The sequence below is a fragment of the Filicampus tigris genome, chromosome 4 (assembly GCF_054856515.1).
Source record: "Filicampus tigris isolate MCC_2025a chromosome 4, RoL_Ftig_1.0, whole genome shotgun sequence".
Taxonomy (NCBI): Eukaryota; Metazoa; Chordata; class Actinopteri; order Syngnathiformes; family Syngnathidae; genus Filicampus; species Filicampus tigris.
This window is the reverse complement of record NC_141220.1, coordinates 26,703,749-26,731,123: the sequence shown is the minus strand read 5'-3', so window position 1 is coordinate 26,731,123 and position 27,375 is coordinate 26,703,749. Positions and strand designations below refer to the sequence as shown.

General features: G+C 42.7%; 2 protein-coding genes across 9 annotated transcripts; one reads left to right on the top strand and one right to left on the bottom strand.

Annotated features, from left to right (window-relative positions):
* Positions 1-544: 544 nt before the first annotated feature.
* LOC147149172 (uncharacterized) lies at positions 545-17,486 on the bottom strand. Of its 6 annotated transcripts, none has more exons than XM_086028360.1 (33): positions 17,254-17,486; positions 16,705-16,973; positions 16,496-16,610; positions 16,238-16,411; positions 16,048-16,154; positions 15,802-15,939; positions 12,866-13,017; positions 12,556-12,632; positions 12,398-12,461; positions 12,281-12,325; positions 11,931-12,161; positions 11,713-11,799; positions 11,563-11,633; positions 10,386-10,853; positions 9,643-9,788; positions 8,803-9,462; positions 8,503-8,548; positions 8,309-8,411; positions 8,072-8,234; positions 7,834-7,891; positions 7,593-7,733; positions 5,977-6,328; positions 5,406-5,911; positions 4,722-4,874; positions 4,135-4,310; positions 3,911-4,004; positions 3,075-3,152; positions 2,859-2,993; positions 2,669-2,781; positions 2,300-2,372; positions 1,930-2,184; positions 1,200-1,245; positions 545-1,048 (listed from the first exon to the last, which is right to left on the bottom strand). In XM_086028360.1, the coding sequence occupies exons 2-33, from the start codon at positions 16,950-16,952 to the stop codon at positions 951-953; spliced, it is 5,373 nt and encodes a 1,790-aa protein (XP_085884486.1). In that variant the 5' UTR covers positions 16,953-16,973; positions 17,254-17,486; the 3' UTR covers positions 545-950. The 6 variants fall into 6 exon arrangements, with proteins under 6 accessions (XP_085884486.1, XP_085884487.1, XP_085884485.1 ...); XM_086028359.1 differs by having other exon boundaries at positions 546-1,048; positions 17,250-17,486; XM_086028361.1 differs by lacking the exons at positions 16,496-16,610; positions 16,705-16,973; positions 17,254-17,486 and having other exon boundaries at positions 16,048-16,126; positions 16,205-16,246.
* LOC147149171 (uncharacterized) lies at positions 16,255-27,326 on the top strand. 3 transcript variants are annotated; one of them, XM_086028370.1, is made up of 15 exons: positions 16,258-16,620; positions 19,304-19,438; positions 19,700-19,882; positions 21,029-21,059; positions 21,157-21,229; positions 21,359-21,560; positions 21,655-21,724; positions 21,829-21,966; positions 22,436-22,573; positions 23,139-23,439; positions 23,832-23,920; positions 25,204-25,343; positions 25,464-25,545; positions 26,417-26,453; positions 26,614-27,326. In XM_086028370.1, exons 1-15 carry the CDS (start codon positions 16,577-16,579, stop codon positions 27,027-27,029), a joined length of 2,079 nt encoding a protein of 692 aa, XP_085884496.1. In that variant the 5' UTR covers positions 16,258-16,576; the 3' UTR covers positions 27,030-27,326. The 3 variants fall into 3 exon arrangements, with proteins under 3 accessions (XP_085884497.1, XP_085884496.1, XP_085884495.1); XM_086028369.1 differs by having other exon boundaries at positions 16,259-16,620; positions 19,697-19,882; XM_086028371.1 differs by lacking the exon at positions 26,417-26,453 and having other exon boundaries at positions 16,255-16,620; positions 19,697-19,882; positions 26,614-26,982.
* Positions 27,327-27,375: the final 49 nt, after the last annotated feature.

Below are 27,375 nucleotides of genomic sequence, written 5' to 3'. Positions count from 1 at the left end.
CTGGCGGGCTTTCCTGCACCTTCACTTCCGGAATGGGATGACGAACATCTCCGTGTTTAAGTGTCCATTGTCTTTGCAGAATTTACAGAACAACTTGGACCAACATTTGTTTTAGTCATTTTTAATCCTACATGTTATTTATGGACCCCTAGCCATTGGTCTGGCTAGGCTAAAAACGGGTGTTTTTTGCTGCTTAACTCATATTCCACAAACACAATACTAATCAGAATGCCTTGTTTCAACTCGTGGGCCTGCACACATTCTTGGGAAAAAAAAAACGTTTGGGTTGACTTCTGCTTTAACAAAACTGGATGAGCAGACCTCAGTCTTTAAGACATCCACTGTCCTGTTGGTCAGTTCTTGCATTGCACAATAGATTAATAAAGAAAAAAGACAAGTGTTGGTTACAGGGTCCCCATACAGAAGTTTATCAAATCAGGCAATGAAATAATGTCAATATCTACAACTCATTTTGTTATAATTTAAACAGATTTGTTTATTCAGTTGATTCCATAATAGATTTGTTCAATTGAATGAGACTTTATTAAATATATTAAAAAAAAAAACTGAAAACGTGACATCAAAAATATTCAGTACAGCACCAACACACGACTCCATTTCTTTGTGCTGAGCCCTTGTTGAAACTTTAATTGGGGATGCATTTCACCCTCTGAATTTAAATCAGAATGAAAACTTGCATGCAATAAATGTTGACACTTGAGACATTTTTTTTGTATTGCAGTTTTATGTTTGGTTTAAAACCTGAAATTACTTACAAATTGTTCAACGGGGAGGCCTGGATGTGTTATTCTAATACATATAATCTACTATTACTACCGTGACCTAACATCATTCCAGAAGCATTCGGGCCATGTTGGGTTCCGGTGGCAATTTAAACCAAAATCACCTCCTGCTTGGATCGTCCACTGTGGTGTCTTGCTCCACACCGGTTATACCTCATGGTTCTTCTTCAGTACATTCACATACTGCTGCCTTGCCCTAGTCACAGGTGACACACAGGCCGAAGACATGTCCAGTTTCGCAGAGGCTGATGAAAGAGGACACGTTCTTGTTTACACACCATTCTACTGCAGAGTTTGATCATTTTTAGATATTCTTCTTCTAGTTCTAGAATGTTCAGAAAGGCGCCAACAAATCACATCGTCATCGGAGGTGCTGTGCTTCATCGGTGTACTCACGATTGCCTAATTCTCTTGACATGGCTTCATCCAGGTCTTGCCGCATCTGCAGCGATACAACAGGATGTAATAAATAATAATGGCCATAAAATGAATCGTAAACAAAATAGCAGGATAAGGCAGAAGAAATTGAAGTACGGAAAATAAACGTATGGTACGGAAGACCGTACTTGCATTGTAACATTGCAATATATTTTAATGAGAAGAATTAAAACATAATGCGGCATATACCGTTGCTCATCGACTGTTTATCCTGCTCAGTGTCACTGGGAGCTGGAGCCTATCCTGGTGTGCTGGTCGCAGATAGCGACAGTTAAGCAACCATTGACACTGATATTTGCACCGTCACTCAGTGGTAACTGAACCCAAGCCGGCAGCACACAATTAAGTGAACGACGACACCGATTTCAATTTTAATATTCTTCAAAATTGTGACGTTCCCTCTTAACTCATTCACTGCCATTGACGAATTTACTCGTCTTTTCACAGTCCAGCCATTCAATTCCAGGAATTTATTTACATTTTTTTTCATATTCATTTTTAAACAACATTGCTTTGTTTGCTAGAAGATAAAAAATCATTTTTTGCCAGATTTGCCAAATACACTGACAGAAGGCGACATCACTGAAAAAGTCACTAATGTTGGGCTAAAGAGGTGAAAACAATTTGATATGAAATGGCAAAATATTCCATTTGCAGTCCAAAGTTTGGAAACACTATCTCCACCTACCTTGGCCAGGTAGTCCTCCACACTGCAGCTCGGTCCTTCGCTCACAGGGCTGAGGGCTTTCGAGCAAGAGCATCTGTATTGGACACCCATTGCGTTGGTTGGCGAAGCCAGGCAGCCGCCGTCCAACTGGGGCGCTTGGCCCCGTCTCAGACTCAGCACCTCCTCCTCCAGCTGCCTCTTGGTCCTCTCCAACAGACTGCGCGAGGACGCTTCCCTCTCCAGCTCCGCCTGAAGTTCGTTCACTTGGTGACTTAACTGAACACATGAAAAAGACTGCAAATGTTTCTCACACACTGGTACGCATGCACCCCCTTTTACATAAATTCTGAGTTTTTTTTTTAACCGAAAATGCGGCAATAGAGGGACAAACCTTTTCTTTGTCCGCTACACTCGTTTGCTGATCCTGCAGTTTCTTCTTCGCGATTTTAAGTAGAGATTGTAGCCTAAATCCAAGCGTGAAATACAGATCACTATTTGTGTTACCAAGTGGAAACGATTTTTTTTTCCTTTTTTTTTTTAAATAGCAGTTGCTAACCGTCTGTCTGTAAAACGTGTTGCTCAACAGTCACAATGCAATGTCTGGCAAAAAATATTACAGTAGGCTATCAATTTATATCTCAATAAAATAGACATACAGTACCTATTGTTTATCACCCTCCATGGGATTTTGTGTCCAAATTGTAGTACTGTAGTTTAGTTTGCCAGAGCTATGGCAGAGCAAAGCTTTGTAATCAATCACCTGTATATTTCCTTTTGAAGCTCGGAATTTCTCTTCATCTCCTGTTCAAGACGAGATTCGGCAGCCTTTTTTTGCTCTGCTAATTCCTCTGCTTTCTTTTTCTCCATTTCCACCTGAAGCACAACTTGTTCACCTATCTGGCAATCGATACATCATCCTTATATTGATACGAAGGCAATTTAACACCCACCTGGGTGTTAATTTCATTTTTTTCCTTTTCCACCTCTGCTAGACGCAATCCTAACTTGGAGCGGCTCTTCAGCTCCTCCTCCCACATGAGCTGGGTGTCCTGGGCGCTGTTACACAACACACTGTGCTTTTGCACCTGAGAAAGGGGATCAAGAACCACAAAAACATTCAATACAATACAACTGACATTGCATTTGCAACTTTTCATGCCACTCACCTCTTTGTTGAGTTGGTCCTCTAATGTAAGCTTCTTACTTTGAAGATTCGTCACCAAGTCCTCCAGTTGAACTCTCATCTATGGATTTTTTTTTTTTTTTTTTTTTTTAAATACAGATGTTATATTTTAGTGTTGTTGTGGGATTTGATTTTAGTATTGCCTCGCACAGTTGCAGTATCACAGATTTAACAGCAGATCAGACATTTATCCGCCTGTGCTTTCACACAGTGAAATTGAATGAATTACATGCGTGATGTGATATCAGTTGCAATGTCTGGTGAGAGGTACAAAATCTTTGACGGTGTAAAAGTTACTTGAATTCTGCTGCAGAAATTGTCTGTTGAGAGATTTGTGTCCTTGTACTGATTTCTAACAGTTTTTAATGGACCCCAAATTTCTTCCCCAAATGTTCTAGTCTAAACATGGCATTCTGATTAATATTGGATTTGTGGAATATGAGTTAAGCAGTAAAATTCACCCATTTTAGCCATCTCGGGGGGTGGCCGTTTTCTCACTTCTGTCAACACGAAAATGACATCACAGTTGCCCGGGTCTTAGGTAACAACCAATCACAGCTCACCTGTTTTTTTTGTTTTTTAAGCCGAGCCATGATTGAGCCCTGAGCAACTGTGATGTCATTTTCAGTCGACAGAAGTGACAAAATGGCCGCCCCCTGAGATGGCTATTAACTCATAGTCCACAAACACAATATTAATCAGAATGTCTCGTTTCAACTAGTGGGCCTGCATAGAACATATTCTTGGGGGAAAAAAAATGATTGGGTTGACTTCCCTCTTAAGGAACGTGAAAAGACCAACCACGCATGCAGCACTCACCCTTGCGTCCTCTTGGGCCACCTTCTGAAGTGCATCAAATTTATTTGAATGTTGCTTTGCGGAAGCCTCCAGCCTGATGTTGTTAAGCTCCAGTCTAATGTGGCACACATTGACATAACAGTGTCAAAAAAAACCAACAACATACAAACATGCTAATGTCACTGATCTACCAGTCGTTAAGCCAATGAAATCGGGCTAGTGTGTTGTTATTGTTCCCAATTTACCGTTGCACAGCCTCCTCGAGCTGTTTGGCGACATCGTTGGAGGCGTCCACAGCAGCCTGAGCCTCCTTCCGTTTCCGCGCTGCAATGCTCAGTTCCTTTTCCCTTTCATCCAAAAGACTCGCTCCCTCCTTCATTTGTTTCTCAGCTCGGATGCATTGGGCCTCTCTTTCCTGCAGCTAAATGATAAAAGTCGAGGCATTTTCATCGAGCGACTCCTTTCATGGCCAAGGAGCTGGCGTTCCGCTATCAGCAGACTTGACAGGTCAAAGGTTGACAAAGTCGAGTGAGGGACTAGATCGATTTCGGTCACATTGGAGGGAGAGAAAAGGAGCAGGGGCGTGAGAAGCAGCTGGAGGTTGCAAACAAATGCAGGTTGGACCTCAAGTGCAGCACAAAAGACCCACCCAGAAAGACCCAGGTGAAACCATTTTGTTGGCAAGCACAATGCCAGTCTCTCCACAGATAAAGATGTGATTTTTGCATCTGAACACTTGAATTGTTGTACTTGCAAAAGCCATGAGTGAACGGGATTTTTGGCAAGCGATGCGACCACATGGACAAACTGCCACTACGCCCAACTCTTTTACCTTTCCTTTAAGCTTGTCAATGTCTTGGAGGAGCCGAGTCTTCTCTTCCTCCAAATCGGTGCGATACCGCGTGCTGAATTCCAAAGCAGCTTCACACTTTGATAGCTTCTTTAATGAGTCATCTAACTCCTGCTGCAGCTGCTTCTGACATGTCTGTGCCCCCAACGCAGAATCCAGACAAAGACAAAACACCGTGTTGAGTAGGAGATGTAAAAAAAAAAAACTAAGGCTGGATAGTGAAAAAAGGATTAAAGTGGATGTCAACCCAAACATATTTTTTTTGAGTAGTTGAAACAAAGCATTCTGATTAATATTGCGTTTGTGGAATAAGAGTTAATCCAGCCATTTTTAGCCATCTCAGGGGCGGCGGCCATTTTGCCACTTCTGTCGATTGAAAATGACATCGCAGTTGCTCAGGTTACGACCGATCATGCATGGCGCAGCAACAGGTGAGCTGAGCAGTTGTGATGTCATTTTCAGTCGACAGAAATGACAAAATGGCCGCCCCGCGAGATAGCTAAAAACGGCTGGATAGAACTCTTATTCCAGAAACACAACATTTATCAGAATGCCTTTGTTTCAACTAGCGGGCCAGCACAGAACACATTTTTTGTAAAAATAAAAATGTTTGGGTTGACTTCGGCCTCAAAGTAAGGTGAGCCTATAATCCAGTACTGATCTTACCCGCCTCTCTGTTTTCTCCTGCTCCAATTTACGAACGAGCGTTTCAAGTTCCGTCGACTTACAGGCGAGCTCCTTCTGCCCTGCCTGCGCTCGTTGTAGCCTTTCCTCGCAATCGCTGCGAAGCTTGAACATCGTGTCGTCGAAAGCCTTTTTGGCGTCCGTCAAAGCCTTGTCATTGGCAAAAGCTTTGCTCTGTGCCTCCTCCAGCCGCTGGCGCATGAACGCGACTTTGTTCTGAGATTGGTTCAGCTGCTCCTGAGTGCTCTCTTGCCGCGATACGGCCCGAGCGACCAGCTCCTTCCCGGCCTGCAGAGCAGCTTCCAGCTCTTTGACGTGCAAAGCCGTCTGCTCGCTGTCGCGCTGCAGGGTGTTCAGCCGCATGGTCTTCTCCACCATCTGGACTTCGTATCGGTGTACGTCGCTCTCCAAGGCGCCGGCGTGCGCCTTCAACTTGGACAGCTTCTCCGACACTTTGTTGACCGCTTCGCGATGGCAGGATGCTTCGGCTGGAAAGAAAACAGACGCAATAAACGGGTCGACCCACGGCAAGGGTAGAGACGGCAGTACTGACTGGCGAGTCGCTGGTTTTCGTCCTTCTCTTGAAGCAGGGCTTTCTCCATCTCCGACCGAGCTCGCTCGGCCTCAGCCCGGCAGGCGTGGGTCAACTGAAGCTCGGCTACCAAGTTGCCGTTGGCCTGCTGCTCAGTCTCCAGGCGGTCGCTGGCTAGTTTTAGCTCATACTTTAATGAGGTGATGGTATCGTTCCAATCCAAGGCGTTTTGGTTCTCGTTGTCATATGCAAGTCTGAGTTCTTGGCACAGATCTTCCACCTGGTCCTTGAGGGCCTCGTTCTCCTCGCCGAGGTCTCTCTGTTTGGCGCTGCTGTCCGCCTGCAGGACCTCAAGTTGGGTTCTCAGTTGCTCCTGGCAGATAAGAAGAGATGTCATGCATGTTGTTCCAATGTTAAAAAGCGGTTTCCGGGTGTCTTAACCCATTCAGACCGGGAACGCATTACCTCGCTTCTACCACTAGAGCAGGGAAGCGCTGTTGCGTCTTTCTACCCTTAAAGCCGGGAGAGCGTATACATCATTTTCTTTCTTTTTTTTCTAATTTTTGGTCTCTTAGCCAATGAAATGCATCAGAATGTACACGCGACGGAGTTGTGAGCCTGCAGAGGATGTTGTGGAATTCTTCAGAGTCATAATGGAGGATGCCGTCGATCGCGGTAGCTCTGTAATGAGTAACGGCAGTGATATAGACGACACGCTTGTGGACTTTGAACCAGTGGAACCAGTCGATCGTAATATATGGTTGGGATGTATATTTGGAGACAGTGACAATATCGACGGCTTTGTAACAGAATAGAGAATGGTAGTGCTTCTCTTGCACTGACACTTTATTTTTACATCTTCGATTGAGAGAGTAAAGTTGAATAAACTCCTGAACCTGTACGAAAGCCACATGTCCAAGCTCTTTTTTTAATTATGTTCCTATCTGCTACAGGGGCTGAGATGATAATTAGTTTGAAGGTGTTGGAATTTCTGGGAAAACTAGGTTTTCGAGGGTAATTCCAAAGACGACCGGCGGTTTTGGGGAGCTGTTGAGCCAGGCGCTGTAGGCCTTAATGGGTTAAAAGGGAAGTCAACCCACACATTTTCTTCACCATAATATGTTGAATGAACCCCCACTGATTAATTTGGGGTAGGTAACAACCAATCACTTGTTTTCTGAAGCTGAGCCATGATTGGTTGTTACCTGAGCCCTGAGCAAATCGGATGTCATATTCAGCAAGTGACAAAATGGCCGTCCCCTGATATGGATAAAAACAGGTGGATTTGCTGCTTAATTTGTATTCCACAAATACAATATAAATCAGAATATCAAGTTTGGACTCGTGGGGCTGCATTAACATATGATTGTAAAGAAAAATGTGAGGGTTGACTTCCAATTTAAAAACATGTCTGTGACATGGTTTTGTCAAAACACCTCAGGTCCAATTTTGGAAACATTTTTAATTTTCACGTTAATGCGATGTCTGTAACGCGGGAACGCCATTCACGTAAAAAGAGGAAAATTGAAAAAAAAATGGACAAAAGTGTTTTTCACAGGACCGCGACAAGATTTTAGACGTAACTATACCACAAGACAAGCCATCGTGGTTCACTTTAGTCGGCTTCTGACAATTACCTCAACACTTTTGCTTCTTTTGCACTCCTGTTCCATCTCTTTCTGCCTGAAGAATTGACTGTTGACTTTCTGATGTAGTGCATTCAGTGTGTTGTGATTCTGCGCCAAAAGCATTTCAGCCTGTATCCGATCCTCCTCAAGCTGGCCAGACGACAAGCATCCAACAAATGTCGTTCCAACAAATGTCGTTCCAACAATTGTCGTTCCAACAAACTACCCATCTGATGCTGCTCTTCCTTACCTTCTTATTGGTACTTTCATTCGACACAATGGTATTAATGGCCATTTTCAGCTGAACTCTGTGGTGGGCAAATAGGTCAGGTCAGATACGACAATGCCACCTATTTCACAAAAGGTCAACACTATTAAAAAAAAAAAAAAAAAAAAAAAAAAAAAAAAGTAGTGTATTTTAAAGGATAATCACACGGGCAAAAGACAACATATTACACTTAGTGAAGAGAAAATCAAGCAGCTGTTACGTGAGGTTTGCGACATCCGTTTTGGACTCCATGTTGCTTTGCTCCAAGATGCGATTTGCCATTTCGAGTTGTCTAAGCTTCTGTCTGAAAGGGCCATGATGACCATTTGCTTTCAGCAAGCAGCGCTCATCGACGTTCCACAGATTCTTATTACTTCTGGAGTCTGAGAAATACAAACTAGGTATATTCCAGATAATAGATGAGTGAAGCGTCATTTGGCTTTCTGATCAACAGTACCTGTGATGGCTGCATCCAGTTTCCGAATGTGGAGGTCGATGTCAGAGTCCCCTGAAATGACAACATCGTCGGTATCTCTGGATCTCTCACTGTCTTCAGTGATCTGACAAGAGAAACACATTTGGAACTTTGGCCTAAAATGGACAAATAAGAGAGGGAAACATAATGACATCTTAAGAACACTTTAAACTTACTTCGAGGGTGCTTGGTGTTCTTTTCACACATTCCGCTGATAGGCACCTGGTGTCGACAAAACAGAAAAATTGGCGGCTACAGTGGAAATTTGACTTGCAAATTACTTTCTGCTCAAACTGCATCATGAAATGGCAAAATGTCTCGCTGACCTGTAAAAACATACTTCTAAAACATGGTTTCCATGGAGATTTAAACAAAGGCAAATATACGTTTAAAGACATAGGCGTGTTTGTGTGAAAGTATAAATCCGCTGTATCCTAACGTGTTCATAGGCACACACGCGCACACTTATACTGTACCTTTCGTCATCTTCTGACAGATCACTTAAAGTGCTGTCAAAGCCAAAGGGATCCCTGCAGATTCCACCGTTGCTCTGAAAGACTCGGAGGCCACGTGCTTCGCTAACCGCAGTAAACTGTGAGCTGTCCTCTGTCAGGCCATCGGGTCTGATGTTGAACGACAGCGGGTGTGCGAGTTCCAAATCCTCCGCCTGGCCATTATCCGGTCTGATGTCGAACGACAGCTGATGTGCGAGTTCGGAGTCCTCCACCTGGCCATTATCGGGTCTGATGTTGAACGATAGCGGATGTGCGACTTCTGATTCCACCGCCTGGCCATTATCGGGTCTGATGTTGAACAACAGCGGATGTGCGACTTCTAATTCCTTCGCCTGGCCATTATCGGGTCTGATGTTGAACATCAGCGGATGTGCGACTTCTGATTCCTCCGCCTGGCCATTATCGGGTCTGATGTTGAACAACAGCGGATGTGCCATTTCTGATTCCTCCGCCTGGCCATTATCGGGTCTGATGTTGAACATCAGCTGATGTGCGACTTCTGATTCCTCCGCCTGGCCATTATCCGGTCTGATGTCGAACGACAGCGGATGTGCGACTTCTGATTCCTCCGCCTGGCCATTATCCGGTCTGATGTCGAACGACAGCGGATCAGATTCCGCCCTGCCACCCGGATAGACAAGTCAATAAGTGATCGATTTTTTACGCATCCATAAGCCTCACATTCATTGCAACTGGCAGAGGCAAGGTGCGAACCCTTTTAAATATTAAGGAAAATGAAGTGTAATGTTGTGAAAGAAAAAAAGAATGGCATAAATGGTGCACAAGCAAAATGGTGCATACCTCTGAGAGGTGACAGCTTCCTGTACTCGTTGAAAAGGTTCAGTTTGATTCGCTAAGCCGGTCTCAGGTTGCTCATTTGTAGGTCCCTCTGGTGGCGTTCCGCCTGTGTGACACGGAGCACTGGGATTCTCCACTGTCATTGGAGTCTTGCGGGCCACATGAAAATAAGGTGTGACAGTAAAGACAAACTAGGTTTGGGATGGTGTTTGGGTCTATTTTGTATGTACTGAACACCTTGACATTCATGACTCGCAACCTCTGGGGTAAATTTAAATGTATTACATAGACTACACAGCTCTAAGATGGGGATGGAATGCAACGGCGTCTAATACGACAGTGATGGCATGAGATAAAAAAAAAAAATTTAAAAAAAGAGGTTTCAAGCTTTTTGATGCTACTCCCACTTACTGTCGAACCAAACAAAAAAATGACAATTACACCATGTGTTTAACAAAACGAAACGCTGCCTTAAGAATGCGCTGCTAGCTTAACGCTAACAAATAATTGACATGCTAACGGTTTGCATTGAGAGTTGCCATTTTAGAACTCTTTAAGGAATAGTTATTCACACACAAAAGGTGGGAGAACAGAAAAAAATTATTTGCTTTGTGGGGAGGGTGGAACCAATTAAAGGCAATTCAAGTCATTTCAATGGGGAACAATGATTTGAGAGGTACGCGTTTTAAGCTACGGAAGCGGCGTCGTATCTCAAGGCACCACTGAATAGCTAACATCAACCTTACCTCTGGTTCTTCTAATTTTAGGTTGTGACAAGGTCCAGCTTCTGTCTCATCGGCTACGTTGCAACCAGCAGTGCAAACTGTGGCGGCAAAGTCGACGCTGCTCTCCTGCTTTTCTGTCAGAGACTGTGGCGCCTCACCCCGGGGTGATTCTTCTGCTTCGCGAAGCGCGATGATCTCACTCGGAGGCGACTGACAGTCTGCCATCTTCTCATTTTCCAGGGCCCTGCCAACGGATTCCACCGCAGACTCTTCTGATTCAGACTCCCACTGGTCGGGCACACGAGCGGAGCGAAGGGACCGCACATCCTCTTCATCGCTTGACTCTTCGTAGGTCGAGGTAGAGTCACCCAGCTCATCTCCGCTTACTGATTTGGCCGGCGCGTTATGGATCTCCCTAAAACTTTGAAGGGATTTTTTCTCCTCCTCTTCACTAAGTTTTTCGTCACACGTTCCAGGTAGAGCTGTCGCCTTATACGGTGTGGGTGAGAAAACAAAACAGACCCCCCCCCCCCAAAAAAAAAGATTTCACCCTGATGCATAAAGTGTCTGCAAATTTTATTTCCAATATGGAGAAAACTCGACAATATGATCTAAATATTGGTTTGCAATACAGATCGTTTGAGAGTTTGTGAAGTACACTGTATGATATGACTGTATCCTTAAAAGGGAAGACAACTCAAACATATTTTTTTTACGAATATGTTCTATACAAGCCCACTAGTTGAAACAAGGCATTCTGATAAATATTGCGTTTGTGGAGTAAGAGTTAATCCACCTGTTTTTAGCCATCTCCGGGGGCGGCCATTTTGTCATTTCTGTCGACTGAAAACGACATCACAACTTCTCAGGTGACGACCAATCGCGGCTGACCTGTTTTCTGAAGCTGAGCCGTGATTGGTCATTACCTGAGCCCTGAGTAGTTGAGATGTCATTTTTAGTCGACAGAAATGACAAAATGGCCGCCCCCTGTGACAGCCAAAAACGGGTGGATTTTTCTGCTTAGCTCAAATTCCACAAAAAACGCAATATTAATCAGAATGTCTTGTTTCAACCAGTGGGCCTGCATAGAACATATTCTGGTAAAAAATATGTTTGGGTAGATTTCCCCTCTAAAAATAAGAAATGCATCAGAATGGTGTATCGGGACTCCAAAAATGTGCGTTGGTGATGTGGTCACCTGTTGTTGCTGGTTGACAGAATGACAACTACTTTTGCCGTCACTTGCCATTGTTGAGACCTCAGGGGCGCCTAAAGGAGAGGTGAGAAATTTACACAGAGAAAATGCATTCACTAGTCGGGACAGCCAAGAAACGGCGAGTGTTTTTACCTCCTCCAGTTGCTTCGCGAAGGTCCTGTTTGTCTGTTTTGGTCTCATTACAAAATGAAATCAAACTGTCATCGTCCCAATCTGATTCTGAAGAAGTGCAATTGAATGACAACAGTCATTTAAAAAAAAGACAACCCTATACTTGGGCCTGTTTGAAATGATGTGTACATTTAATAGTTAAGTGCAAAACAGGAAACGAACGGCCTGGTGAGTCTTACCGTCGCTCTCTTGAAGAATCACATTTGGGGAACGGGGATGTGCGGGTGAACTGCGAGATGCGACGACCTTTTGGTCGTCTGGGCTGATTGCTACTGGCACAGCAAAGGGCGCTTTTGGAGACACGTAAGCCACCTCATCTTTGAGAGATAAACTGGACCATTCCTCAGGCAGAAATTCCCCTCTGCATCCAGGCAGGCGTCCATTACTGCTGTTGCTAGATTTGTCCGTGTCTGATTTTTTTTCAGTACAAAGAAACACAGGCACAAAGCGTGCCATGGGTCTGGCTATCATTTGAAACATTGTTTGTGTATTTCAGCTTGGGCTTCAATTTGACATTTCTAAAAATTACCTTCGTTAGAGTCAATTTGTCCAAAACCAAGCTCTTCCATCAGTTCTGTCAAACAAACCAAGTAAGATGTTCAAGACAATCGGGTTTGACATCAAATGAAAAAGCAAACAGACTCACCAAGCTTTTCGAGGCTCTCTTCCTCACATTGGCTCAAAAGTAGCCCCCATTTGTTCATGTCTGTCTATTAATGAAGGGGGAAATGCTATTGAAACTAAAAAAAACAAAAAAAACAACATTTGGCTATAGTTAGCTTGTATTATTGTGTTAAGGCCTACCTCTTTTGGTGGAAGTTCCTCTTTTATGTCATACCCAGCTCTGGTTTCAACACACTCGGTAATAGGTGAATAGATGCCTGTGAAACAAATAAAAAGCAGTAAGGGTCTACATTGTCTCAATATCATATTGCCCCCCCCCCCCCTCCCCCAAGCGTCTTTTAAAATAAAAGCATAAGATAATGAGCTTTATCAAATACATCGCAAAATACAAAATCACCAAATCTCAGTGAGCGACCAGCACTGCAGTTTCGGTTGAAGTGGTGACGCACAAGGAAGACATTCAGTAATCAAGGTCGTGTAAAAACATCACCATCTTTGCTCGAGGATGGGCTTCCCCAAGTTTCGAGGGCACCGGACGGGCGGCCCCGCTCTGATTCGACGGTCTCGTCACACATAACTGGAGGAGCCGCAGAGTCCGCCGGCTTCTTTTTGTTGGCGTGCTCAGTCATAAGGAGGGCACAGCTGCAACAGAGTTACGACACTGACGACCCAAGTGCTGCACAGGAGCAGAGGTTGGAAGACAAAACCAGTGGAACTGCTGAGGCGGAACACAACCCAGGCTAGTTAAGTTCCGATTTGTTCCATTTCAGGGTAAAAATGGCCAATTGCAAATAATGCGCAATGTGGCTGAAAGAAAATTTTACTAACTGCGCATGCTGTTTTTAGTAGCGCTTTAGCATTCTTTAGCACGCAAAAATAAATTAACCGCTGTATGATAAAACTGAAATACAGTTGTGCCTTGAGATACCAGTGTCCCGACTTACGTTTTTTTTTCGAGATACAAGCAGCTTGGTCGATTTATTTTTCTGCCTTGACTTGCATGCAAAAACTTGAGACATAAGCAACGTATGGTGGGAGAAAACTCAATTCAACTCACTTATACAAGCAGCAGTTTGGCAGATAGTGAACATTTCTTCAAAAAAAGAGGCTTCAGGCTGTTTACTGCTGCTCCCAGTTCAAGTTTACTGTCAAATTAAGCATAAAACAAAGAGAATTACATGTTTATTTATAACAACAATGTAACTTTTCTTTAAGTGTGCTGGGCTAATGCTAACACATACCGGGAAACACCATGGAGAGGCTAACAAATAGCATTGCTCTCTCTTTGTTATAACCCTTAACTCGTTCAATGCCAAAACGGATTAATACGTTTTTGGTTTTTTTTGTAATTGTAATAAAGGACTTGGCACAGCTTCAGAATAAGTTTCAAGGCTTTGGGGATGATTTTAGTATGATAAATCACCACTAGATGGCAGGAGTGGCCATATTTTCACAGCGGCCAGGTCCACCCGTTAGACTGCCCACACCAGAGCTTTTTCAAATCAAAGAAAAATGATGTAGCCCCATCGTCATCCTTGTTTGAAAGGAAAGGGATGATGCAACGTGGACACCCGCAGGCACGCAATCGTGGTCACCGCATACCGCGCGACAATTCCCCAGAAACAAAGAGTGTCAATGTACAGTCAGACTTGGAGAAGTGACCACCCCTTTTCGAAGCGTCAACGTGAACACACACACAGTGCAGTGTTTATCTTGCAATAAACTGTTATTTTGCAATCAAAGCGCCATTTTTTGTGTTCTTTATGATGTAATAAAGCATTGTTTTAGATATTTGAAAAAAAATACAAATAAAAGCATCCAAGTGAAAGGTCTGCTTGAAATGCATCTTTCTTGGAAATTAGTATTTTCAAGAAATTTACCAATATTCACCTGCTGTTTACTAAAGAATGGTAAAGAATAGAAATATACTTTTTTTTCCGATGAAATAAGAGGATCAAACCTTTCCTTTGGTAGTTCCATGCTTATATCGCTACACAACTCAATTTTCTTTAGGCCTTCAAAAATTAGTCAAAATGATGAAAAATGGCTGGCAGCGGAAAGTCCAATTTTTTAACATAGTCTGGCATTGAATGAGTTAAGCAACAAATATTTGTAAATAACACGTGGAAACATTATATGATAATAATCGGAGGCATTCTTTATCCTCTGCGACGAGCAACTAATATTATTGTGGCTTACTGAGGAGCTGAGATATTCTCTAAATATTCACGCCTGTATTGTACTGCCTCCAAGTGGTCAATGCGCACACATCAGGAGGAGCAGCACAATGTCTATAGCACTGAAGCAAATAACGTGACAAAAACGGTTTAAATTCTTTAGATTTTATCTAATTATGTCATTACTACATATATATTTTTTGTAAATAATGGACGATACTATAGTACTTTTCTGTTATTAAAATCACATCACAAATATTTGTTGTTGTTGGGCGAGTAGAACAGATTAATGGCACTTCCATTCATTTCAATGGGGAAAAATGATTTGAGATATGGGTGTTTTGAGTTACAAGCGTGACCACGGAACACATTAAACTTGTATCTCAAGGCACCATTGTAAAATCAAACTGCACTATTATGGCTATTTTGTTGTTGTACGTAAAATGCTTTGTTACAGCAGTGGCTGTTGCGCCATATAAATAAAAATGTATTGTATTGTATTTAGTTAAATATGAAAATAAACAGTAGAACCTCAATTTAATGGACCCGGGTTTAATGGATTTCCAATTTAACAGACAGAAAATAGTGTCCAGCAGTGGTCTTGTCAATAGAGGGCGCTAGGACACAGCCCACACAACCAGATGAGTAACCTTGAAAGGGATGTTTAAAACAATGAAATGGATTGTTTTAAATTAATTTATTTAATTGCTTTGGCTTTAAGAGGTGACCCCTGCTGCAACCCCACCCCATTAGTCTGTTAAATTGAGGTTCCAATGAACTAAAAAAAAAAACTATCTTAGTTTGTGTTTAGTTTGGTTCTATTTTGTGTGTCCTAGTATTTTGATAAAAATGTGAATAAAAATACTGTTATTAAAAAAAGGCTTTACACAATCAGGATTTTTGGGGCCGATTATCGAATTTAAATAAACTGATCACTGATCCAAACACAAGTTGGCGCAATATGTCTATGTAAAGAACCTGTTTATTTTCAAGAAATATATCCTCAAAAATGTTTGCCAATGTTTAGGAATTTTTGCCACACCGCAAAGAAGTAAAAGGGGGGAAAAAAAAGTGTGATTTGAATTTTGTTTTTTTTTAAATAAAACCTGTATAAATTATGGGTAATGTTTGAGGCACTTTTTTTTCACCCCAAATTTGGGCCAATTCAAAAGCACGGTATTCCATCTTAAAGTGTTTGAAATTGTTCCACTGCATATAAGATTGGAAAAAAATATGACTAACTACTTACGGTCGATGGCAATTGACCAGAGCGTAATCCTCAGCCGATAGTCCTTTTTCATCCTTCAGTGTCAAATCTGCTTTAAACGATAAGAGCATTTGCACCATGTCCATTTGCCCATTGCCAGCAGCTACCATTAATGGTGACCTGTAAATTTGTTTTAGACACCGTGCACAAACAAAGCCACCACGGTAAGCATGTTAAGATTTTCTTAAATTATGCATGTCATTAGTGTGTCATCGTTTTTGCTCCAACCTTTGGTGTTTGTCTAAAATATTAACATCAGCGCCTTTTCTCAACAGAAATTCCGCCATCGCAATGTGGTCTCCTCGGACTGCCATAGTCAAGGGTGAAAGGCCTTTCTTAAAAATGAGATCACAGTCATCGAACTTACTAGCATTAAAGTACGCACGCATGTTTCGGATGGTCATTGAGAGACAATCACCAGATTTTTGACATCAAGGTCAGCGTCCTTCTTCACGAGCATGATGACGCAGGAGAGGGACGGGATTTTGACGGCCAAATGTAAAGCTGTGTTTCCGTCCGCGTCCACAAGGTTGGGATCAGCTTTGTTCTCCAGCAGTATGTTCACACACAGATCATTCTGGCATTGGACTGCCTGAGAACGTCGAGACAAATCGACAGCTATCGGTGACAATGCAAAATGCATCCGGCGTGAAACCGTCTCGATGTCTCGGCTCACCTTCATCAAGGCGGTCCTCCTTTGGCTGTCCAATAGATTGACCTTGGCTTGTTTCGCAAGGAGAAAATCCACCACCCCAGCATGTCCATTGGCGCAGGCCAGGTGAAGTGCAGTTCTGTGAACAGGTGAATGTTTCAAGTGAGCATGCATTTTTAGGATCACATACTGACATAACTGTATCTGTGGTGTGGTTTTTGACATTCACTTACCTGTCGTGCTCGTCAACCTTATTAACATCATCATTGCACATGGTATGGCACCGCAGCTTGCCCACATCACCCAGCCAGGCAGCCTTGTGGAACTTTTCCATCTTCCTTTTTTTCACTTTGTAGCTAGCCACGGGTGGACCGCCGCTGTCTGGCTCACTACTTGATGTTCGCATCTTGTTGGAGAAGTTGGCAAATAATTTCTTCATCTTAACCTCAGCAGCGTGACCCAATCCACGTAAAAATATCATGGACGGTAAAACCCCTTATTCCTGGAAACAAGTCCCGCAAGGTTGTTTAGTTACGCCGAAAGCAGAAGCCAAACATATCATGTTTTAAAGTGATTAACTTAACACATTAAAACGTGATGTTGGACTTTTATTTTCGGAATTCTGAGTATCTGTGAAAAACACAACCAGGGCCTCAAGAACTATGCAAGCATGCCATCAAGCTAACACTGCGTGACACACTTTATCCGACAGTTATGGAAATGAATTTTTCGAATATATAATATAGATTTGATCACAAAGGGAGCATTTTCTACATACCCACGTTTTCTTAAAGGAAGGCTGGCTAAAAACGATTTGCCCCACGTGGTTTTTCCTAGTCTTGATTGTGAAAGGACAACTTTATACACGAATCTAAAGTATTGTTTCATAATGTTATCATACTGTACTTTTATAATGATAACATATTTTCTCCGCACATAGCAATGGGCAAAACTACCGAACGCCCCATGCCATGTTAGGAGTCCAAGGCACTTCGGCTGCTTTACTGCACGGAGTGCACGCCTCAAAGCAGAGGAATTCTCGAAGGTCGCCACCTAATGACGTTTTCAAAGGCCACACTTAAAGAGGAAAGAGAGGGCAGAGAGTATAAATAAAACAAGCAAAGGCACTCAATCCTCACATATTCTTACAAATTGGCATCGCTCCTTTTTCAAAATTGTAAAGTGCTTTGTTACAGCCATAGCTGTTATGAAATGCGCTACATAAATAACATTGTATTCTATTGTACTGCATATGAGTTTCAATAGTTCACCACTAGATGGCGGCGTTTGTCTGGATAATTATTGCTATATTTGAGAATGCATGTGAATGGAGAAATGCTGTCCCATGGATAGACATAGAAGTGTGGACAATAACTGCGAACAATTTGGGGTTGTGTTGCATCATATGATGCTGGTTTACATATTAAAGCCTGCCATAGCAATCCCCAGAGACAGTGCATAATAAGTGTTTATGAGGCAGTACCATGACTTCATTGTTTATTCATCCAGAATCGCATTCTGGCAGCAGGAGCACATTTGGACAATGACAAAAAAACATAAAGACATGAATTTAAAGCAAACATCACATGTGTGGTCCAGAGTTAATACCATAGCTAATTCTTTTTAATTATTGAAAAAAGTGCAGCCTACAGATGTGCAAATAAGCAATTAGAACATGAGCAACCTTGTTGAGCTAGTTGCCAATAATCCATCCAGGGCCTGTGTTTTATTAAGACCTGCTGAGCAAGCCATCCATTTTGCTGCCTGGTTTCAAATTATTAGGAACAGTAGGTTCAAATTGGTATCTCAGCTCCGGCCTTCCTGTGTGGAGTTTGTACGTTCCCATGGTTTGCTGCTCCGCTTTGTCGGCTACTTAAGCCGTCTCTCTGCCCCGGGCTGAATGTGTTTCTTTGATATACGTTATTAATTCACGGACTATACAATATACAAGTCAATCCTCGCCATATAAAGGAGTCCTTGGCCCAAGTAAAAAGACTCACAGGGCATTTGTAAACAGTTCTACCGGCATAGTCGAGTCATGTTTTCTTTGTAAGCACTCTCTCTTCTCATGCTCTCCTTCTGCCTTCAGAAGTCATCTTCAAATTGACAAGCCAGCAAGCAGAAAAAAAAAGAGGAGAAAGACTGAGGTAGTTCCGATCACTGCTATAAAGTAGGCCCTCTACGTATTTACTGACTTGCAGGCGGTGGTGACGTGGTGGGGCTGCGACATCATCAAGATGATGTCACTGCTTTATATCAGATCTTTAAAGTTTTTGGTGTCCCCTGTCACTTAAAGCGCATCAGATCCTCTGAGTGGAAGTGTGAAAGGGTATGAAAACAAACATGTAAATGGTAGGCTGACTGTCATTTACAATACAAGTGGGACTTATTATGTGTGGAACCATCATCTGTTTTCAACTGTGTGATGATCAAGTTGTAATGTATTGAAAAGTCTGCTCTATTTATGCACAGTGCATTTAATGGCTATTGCTCAAGAGAATATTTTGAGCTCTCTGTGAGACTCAATGGAATGTCATTCTGCAGATTTAATTAAAAAAAAAAATCTTTAGCACTATCTTTTGAGGAAAGACCACAAGAAGACCATGTTCTCATTTTGGTAATGGGCAGCTTTGTTTCCGGGCTTGTGTATGTAAACACAAATATTGAGTAGCTTGATGTATTGCTAGCAAATGGTCATTTTTAAGAACCCCCCCCCCCAATGCGGGTAGTAGTGGTGATATCTTTCATTGTGCTGAAGTAAAGCTGGCGTAAATTGGCGACGTGCATTGAAAAAGACAACCCAATCGCTGACTGCGATCGCCTTCTGTGCAGTGGTAGTTCGAGTGATGTTGGTGGAAGAGGATCCGAGGCAAAGGAGAAAGTGAGCTCCAAAGGCAGTTCGTTGAAAAGCAGAGAATTGGCAAGTCAAGCTGATCCCGTTTTGTATTCAGAAAAGCAGGCAGCAAGGTATGCACAACTCTTATTTTGAACAGGCTTTTTTTTTTTTTTTTTTTTTTTGGTAGCTGCACTGTTTTTAATCACCGGTATCCTTAATGGTCGTCCATCCATTAAAAATCTTATGAAATGGTATTCCCCAAAGTCCATGTATGGATAATGTCTGTTCCCATTTTCAGTTTTCATGGCGTGGTCTGCTTGGAGGAGGACACCCAAGAATGGTGGAACCTTCATCTTGACTTTGACGATGGGCTTTGCCTTGTGTTTCAGTAGCAGGCCACTGAGGATATCGCCAGTGTCACAGCGGTTCTCCATTGCGGACAAAGCCGATGAGCAGGCTGCAGAGAAGATCTCACTGCTGGAAGTACTTAGCAAGGCTCACTCTGCCAAAGCCGCTCTGAGCGGCCGAAATCTCGCTGTGAACGATGACATCACTTTGAGTGACGATGAAGGAAGGTAAATATGCGGCGTTTTGTCTGTGTACCCTTGAATGCACGATTGGGTTCTTTTTGAGTATGGTGCAAGTTGTAGAGAGTGTATGCTGAAAGTCAGAGGTGGGCATTTTACTAAATTTTGTTAAAGCGTCAGTCGTCAGCAAAACGGGCGTCCATCAGTTTGACGGAAGTCAACCCAAACATTTTCTTTTCGAGAATATGTTCTATGCAAGGCCACTGGTCGAAACAAGGAATTCTGGTAAATTTTTGCGTCTGTGGAATAAGAGTTAATCCACCCGTTTTTAGCCATCTCCGGGGGCGGCCATTTTGTCACTTATGTCGACTGAAAATGACATCACAGTTGCTCAGGGCTCAGGTAACGACCAATCACAGCTCACTTGTTTTCTGAAGCTGAGCCATGATTGGTCGTTATATGAGCGACCTACTGTGATTTCATTTTCAGTTGACAGAAGTGACAAAATGGCCATGGCTAAAAAGGTGCTTTGCTGCTTAACTCATATTCCACAAATGTAATATTAATCAGACTGCCGTGTTTCAACTAGTGGGCCTGCTGGGAACATATTCTTCAAAAAAATATGTTTGGGTTGACTTCCATTTTATGGCACTCATTTTTAGCTATCTCTGAAGGCGGCCATTTTGTCTTCTGTCGACTGAAAATGACATCACAAATGCTCACAACGACCAATCACGGTTGACCCGTTGTCCTAATCTGAGCCGTGATTGGTCACTTTGAGCAGTTGTGATGTCATTTTCAGTCGACAGAAGACAAAATGGCCGCCCCCACAGATGGTGAAAAACGAGTGGATTAACATTTATTCCACAAACGCAATATTTATCAGAACGCCCTCTTTCAACTAGTGGGCCTGCTGGGAACATATTCTTGAAAAAAATATAGTTGGGTTGACTTCCGCAGTTTTGAATGAACTTCCAAATTGTTAACTTTTGCGTTGTTCAACTTTGGAGTCATCTCTTGAGTCATCTTTGACGGTTGATGTCCCTAAAACCTTTGTAGCACACATTAGAGCGGGAGTGAATGCTATAGACAAAAAAAACAACAACTTTGTGTTCTTGCTGGTGCTCAGGTCAACTTGACCGCGGGACAAACAAATATGCCTTTCAACAATAACTTTCTGTTTGTTGTCAACAGGTCGCACTCCAAACAAAAGATGAAAAAACAGGTAAGCAATATAGTGAAAAGGGTTTTCACGGAATTCAATACAGTTTGCAGTCCGGAAAGTGTGACTTTCAGATGACGTGCTGTGTTCACATTTTCAGTACATGGACGATGAGGGGATCTCGGAAGAACTTGATGAGATCATGTCCTCGTCGGATGGGACTCTCGAGGAAGGTGAGCTCCACACGTCCGGCGCATGTCCTTCGTCCCTCTGAACCTGAACGCATCACCTCCAGTCAATGCTGGTGGTAATGCCATGTCATTGTTTTGTGACTTTGTAATGCTGTAGTTTCTTTTCACCAGATAACCCGTTTATGGTGAAGCTGGAGGACATTGTGGGCCAACAGAACAAGCACCCCGTTCTGAAGCCAAAAGACCTTCATTGCTGCGCTGAAAAGGGGAGCAAACTAAAAGAGGAGAAGGCAGAGTTGGAAGACCTTCATGATGATCAATGTGTCTTGGAGCACAAACGCATGAAAATGGAAAGTGAGCTCGCAAACCTCAGGTGTGAATTTTTTTCTTGAAGCAATTCCCTCCGTCGTGGTCGTTGAGCTGTGCTGAGCTTGTGTTTTTTTTTCTTTTTTTTTTGGCAACAACAGATCATCGTCGAAACAACAGGAGGAAGATTGCCTAAATACCATGAGGATGGCTCAACTCAACATTCGAGAGGTGAGCAAGGAGAGTATCCGGTCACTAAGTCTGATGGCGAATTGCTCAAACGATGTTGTGGATTTGGAAATGTGACTTTTGCCCTTGTGTTTCATCTACCCCAGCTTGAAGAGGAACTCCGACACGCCCTTGAGCAGTTGTCTCAGGAACGCTGCACAATTGCACAGCTGCAGAAAAAACTCAAGAGTCAGGATTGCAAACACCAGTCGACCGAAGAGGACGCAAAACTCAAAGCGATTGCGGTATTTCTCAACCATTTAAGAGCGCTGGCGTTATGTTGCTGCTCAGTTTTTTTCATATTTCACACCACATCATCAAATTTGCTGTGCCTGAAATCAGAATCATACACACCATTTCAAACTCACAAAGTCTTTATCGAGACTATTGTTTTTGAATCATTTATCAAATTTGAGATGCAAAAATTTGCAGACATGGACGACCCTTGGCCTCTTATTTTTCCTTATACACCTCGATAACATTTTGTCACATTCATTGATACAATGTTTTGAGACGACCCTTGGCCTCTTATTTTTCCATATAGACCTCGATTATATTTTGTCCCATTCATTGAACTGGTTACGGCTCATTTATATTGGTAGGTGCTGGAAAAAAAGTGATAGCCGAATTGGAATTGTATAAGTCTTATGGCTAATTGCTCAAACGCTGTGATGTGAGTTTTGCACCTTGTGGCTTGTGTTTCATCTCCCCCAGCTTGAAGAGGACGTCCGGCAGGCCCAAGTGCAGGTGTCTCAGGAACGTTGCACAAATGCACAGCTGCAGCAAAAACGGAAGTGTGATTGCAAGCACCACACCGTGGAAGAGGACAACAAAAGAACCAAACATAATGAGGTATTTTGACCATTTCAGAGCGTTGGTGGTATGTTGCTGCTCTGAAGCAGTTTGAATATTGCAGATCACATACAATCATTTTTTTTTTCCCCATAGAACGTATCCCGGCAAATTTCCAGTCATTTTCAACATTTTTTTTTTTAAGAATATGTTCTATGCAGGCCCTCTAGTTGAAAAAAAGGCACGATTAATATGAAATATGAGTTAAGTTAAGCGGCAAATCCATTTGTTTTTAGCTAGCTCAGGGGGCGGCCATTTTGTCACTTCTGTCGACTGAAAATGACATCACACACCCTCATGGCTCAGATAACGACCAATCACGGCTCACCTGTTTTCAGAAGCTTAGCTATGACTGGTCGTTATCTCAGCCCTGAGTAACTACGATGTCATTTTCAGTCGACAGAAGTGACAAAATGGCCGCCCCCGGATATGGCTAAAAACGGATGGATTTTGTTTTGTAATTCCACAAACACAATACTAATCAGAATTTCAACTAGTGGGCCTGCATAGAACATGTTCTTAAAAAAAATAAATTTGATGTTGACTTCTGCTTGAAATCTTTCAGGAGCATCTGAGAACAGAGCTTGAGGTGACCGCGGCGCACAGCAGCACCGCACAAAAGGACCTTATTGAGGAGAATGAAGGCCTCAATGAGCAGCTTGGAGATATTCGCCAAGATCTCAAACTTACAAGTGACACCCAGACCCAAAATGTCTTGGAATGGAACAATATGATTTCGGGATTAAAGTGTGAAGTGACCCTAGCGAATGCCCGACTGGCCGAAGCCGAGCAACTTCGGTTGGAAATGGAGAAAGCTCTGCTCCAAGAGAAGGAAGAGCAGCGGCGACTTCGAGACAAACTCGCAAGTTAGTAGTGGTGGGCTTGTTGGATTTTGCTTTTACCTTACGATTTCACCATCTCTGGTTCTATGGTGGCTGCACGGCAAACTAGCTGTTAGCACGTTGGCTTTTCTCCTCCCACATCCCGAAAACATGCTTGTCAGGTTTATTGAAGACTAAATAGGTGTGAATGTGAGTGTGAATGGTTGTTTTAATGTGCCCTGCCTTTGACTGGTGAGCACTACAGCGGTGTTGTTTCTCAAAAATCGGCGGGATTTTGTAACATTCAAGACAAACAGAAAAAAGCCATTACTACCAACGATTTGATGCCTTTCACACAGGTGTCTTAGCTATGACGATAGCTCATCTATTCAACCGTAAAACTGACTTGACTTGTCCTAATGAAATGATCTCTCCAGTTGAAAAAGCCAGTCAACAAGAGGCATTGACCAATCTGACCCAGAAGCTGTCCAAGGCGAAGGCATACGGCAACTCAATGGAGAACGAGGTACACAGAGCGCAGTGCCAAGTCTGATGATAGAATCACAGCTCCTTGGGCGTGCGCAGGCACCAGAAAGCAATCGTAATTCTTAGTACGGAGAGCTACATATCAAAGTTGAAATTGTTCTACGGGTGGTTCGAAGAATGTATGGTCAGACCATATCGTCGTACAGTGGCCCACGTTGAGAGTCAATGTTTTCTTCCCTTTCCATTCAGTCGCCAGATTTCACTGCTGACAATATCGCAGACATACTGCAAGGATAAAATAAACAACTTGACTGAGATTTGAGCTGTTGTTTATGTGTGATTGTATTTTGAGTGGTGGGAAATTAGACATCGTGACCATTTCCTCTTTGCGACATGCCAACGCGCCCATGTAATTAAGAACCCTCAAAATGCATCCGTTTCCCTGTTGCTAATAAGCTGGCAGCATGTTGCTGCAACACAATAGCATTTAATTGAGTCCAATTTTTAAAAAAATGAAATAAAATGAGTTCCTTGCAAAATAGGATATTAGCATTTTTTTCAAGGAGTGTGACAATCTTATTCTTTTCTTAAAGCGGAAGTCAACCCAAACATCTTTTTTTTCAACAATATTTTCTCAGCAGGCCCACTAGTTGAAACACGGCATTCTGATTAATTTTGCGAATATTTTCTCAGCAGGCCCACTAGTTGAAACACGGCATTCTGATTAATTTTGCGTTTGTGGAATATAAATTAAGCAGAAAAATGCTCTCGTTTTTAGCCATCTCCGGGGGCGGCCATTTTGTCTTCTGTCGACTGAAAATGACATCACCATGATTTTTCCAGGCCCACCCTTTAGCCACGTTGTGGCTCCGCCCCTGATCCAGCCTTCCTACGTACATTTGCTCATTTGTACCACTTTTTCAACTGAATATTTTTGTATGAAGGTAGTGAAGCTGTTCAAGTATATTTATTTATTTATTTTTTTAAACTTGAGTGCTCACTCCTTGATGCCCAGGCACCAAGTGTACTAATATGACAATGGAGTAGAACGTGACATTCAACAATCCTTTGCGAAAAATTGCTCAGTGAACTATATTTATTCAGAGCCCACTGCAGGAAAGAATAATTTAAAGCATATATCATTTGACCTGTTTTGAACAATTAACAATCCACCATACGTTCTGAGAACCACCCATATACAAGTGAAACTACTAATACAAGTTAAAACCGTTTTACAAAAGTCGAAAGATGAATACAAGGATATAATAAAAAAAAGATAACTCAAAAGTCTTTTGATGAAGATGCCTCTCGTTTATCGTTTAGCTGCTGGAAAGAGAAGCCCAATACATCCAAGCTATGAAACAAATGAAGGAGCAAGCAAGTCTTTTGGATGAAAGAAAAAAAGAACTGAGCATTGCTACGCAGAAACAGAATGACGCTCAGGCCGAGCAAACTGCGCAAAGGTAAACGCACACAACACAGAAGCAAGTTTTCACTTACCTAGCGAATGATAGATCAGTGAAATTCACATGTTTTTATGTTTTTTTTTTTTGTTTTGTGTCATGTCAATGACATCACTTTAGACAGGAGCTTCACAACATGAGGCTGGAGGCTTCTGCAAAGAAACATTCAAACACATTTGATGCACGTCAGGAGTGTGCAGAGGTGAGTGCTGCAGTTGACTCTTTCCTTTGTCACGGCATTCATCACACTTGAAATTTTTTTTTTTTTTTTTTTGGGCCATAATTGGTACCCTTGAATACACATTACTTAATGCGACACAGCTTTACAAAAGTGAAACATTTTCACAAGTTTATATTGACAATCAAAAGTTTTGCTTTTCAAGTTTATTTGACTTTTGAGGCATATTTTTTATGGACCGTTTTGATTGAACTCCCAAATTGGTGACTTTTGTTGCTGTGTGGTTGATGCCTCTTAATAGCCTGTAGCAGGGGCGGACCCAGAACTTGGCTAATGGGTGGGCCTGGAAAAAGCAGGGTGGGCCGGAATATTCCTCTGACTGAGCACAATCCTCCTGTCCCGACACATCGTATATTCAAATAAAATGACAAAGTGAATAATGAAGTTCAGATCTTCCTTCCGTGCATATTGGGCCATTCTTAATATTCAATAAAATAAAAAACACAACAAAACACCAATTCAAAAATAATTTAATAGTAATTTACAAAAAATGTCAAATGTATATATTTTGTTCATGAGTCTCACTGGGTGGGCTGTCTACCCGTAGCTCCGCCCCTGGCCTGTAGCACTCTTTGGAGTGGAAATTATTCATCACAAAAACAAATAAAATAAAAAATGAAAAATACGTAACAAAATAAAAATAAATGAACAAATCTCATGAGAGACCAATATTCATTTCTGTAATGATTTGTTTTTTGGCAAAATGCTGGAAAAAGAGCTAACCCATACAGTGAAATGGATTTTTCCTGAATCTGTCATCTGCTTTAAAATGTTCAATACAGTTTGCAGTTATGAAATGACAAATTCAGATAACATGTTATGTTCACACGTTCAGTGCTTAGACAACGTGGAGATCTGTAAAGAGAGATCAGGTGAAGAGAGCCCCCTCCCCACCCGTCGGGCCACGTCCTTTATCCCTTTGAACCTGAACGCATCACCACCAGGTAATGTTGGTTCTAATGCCAAACAATGTCTCGATGGTGTGTTTGTGTGTGTGTGTGTGTGTGTGTGTGTGTGTGTTTTCCTCCGCAGAGCCCCCAACTGTGGCGGGAGAGGTCGATGACGTCGATGATGATGACCTGTGGACCGATGCAAGTGTGGAGGTGCCGGCAGATGGCGGCAGGGCACCCGACGGGCAGCCAGCCAGCCGAGGACCGGTTCGGCAGCGGAGGGACTGGCAGCGGGACAACGATCTCTCCCTGGATCTCCATCGATGTGGCTTTCAGATGCTTGAGCAGGAGCTCAGCGCTCTGAATAACCGGCTCCAGAGCCTCCAGATTTGTGCCCTCCCGCTGCTCACTTCCATCGAAGACAACCTACGGCGCATTGCGCAATCGCCGCCAAGCCCGGTCCGGTCCAGGTGGACTCTCCGAAGAAGATGGGGCAGGTCAGGCGGTGAGGGCAGGAGAACGGCTGGAGACATGGAGAGTCTCATTACTGATGAATAATACAAATAAGGCTCTGGCGAATGTGTTGGGCAGTGTTGGTGTGTGTGAGTGTGCGCAATTTATTTCATGAAACCATGACTGTGGGATGGTATGATGAACAAGGACTTTTCAGTCATGTTGGCATACAATGGTGTGAAAATAGTGATTTTCACAAAATCCATAATAAAGGGGGATATTCTGCTTTTGCGGTTGAACTCTTCAAACTGAGATACCTGAAAAACCGACTGCCTCCTACTATTGCAATGTGATGCACTCTTAAAACGGTTGGGTTAAAAACAACACAATTTGGGGTCAAAAATGGACCGAACCACAACTTGGGGTCAATTTGGCCCAACTTTCTCGGTTG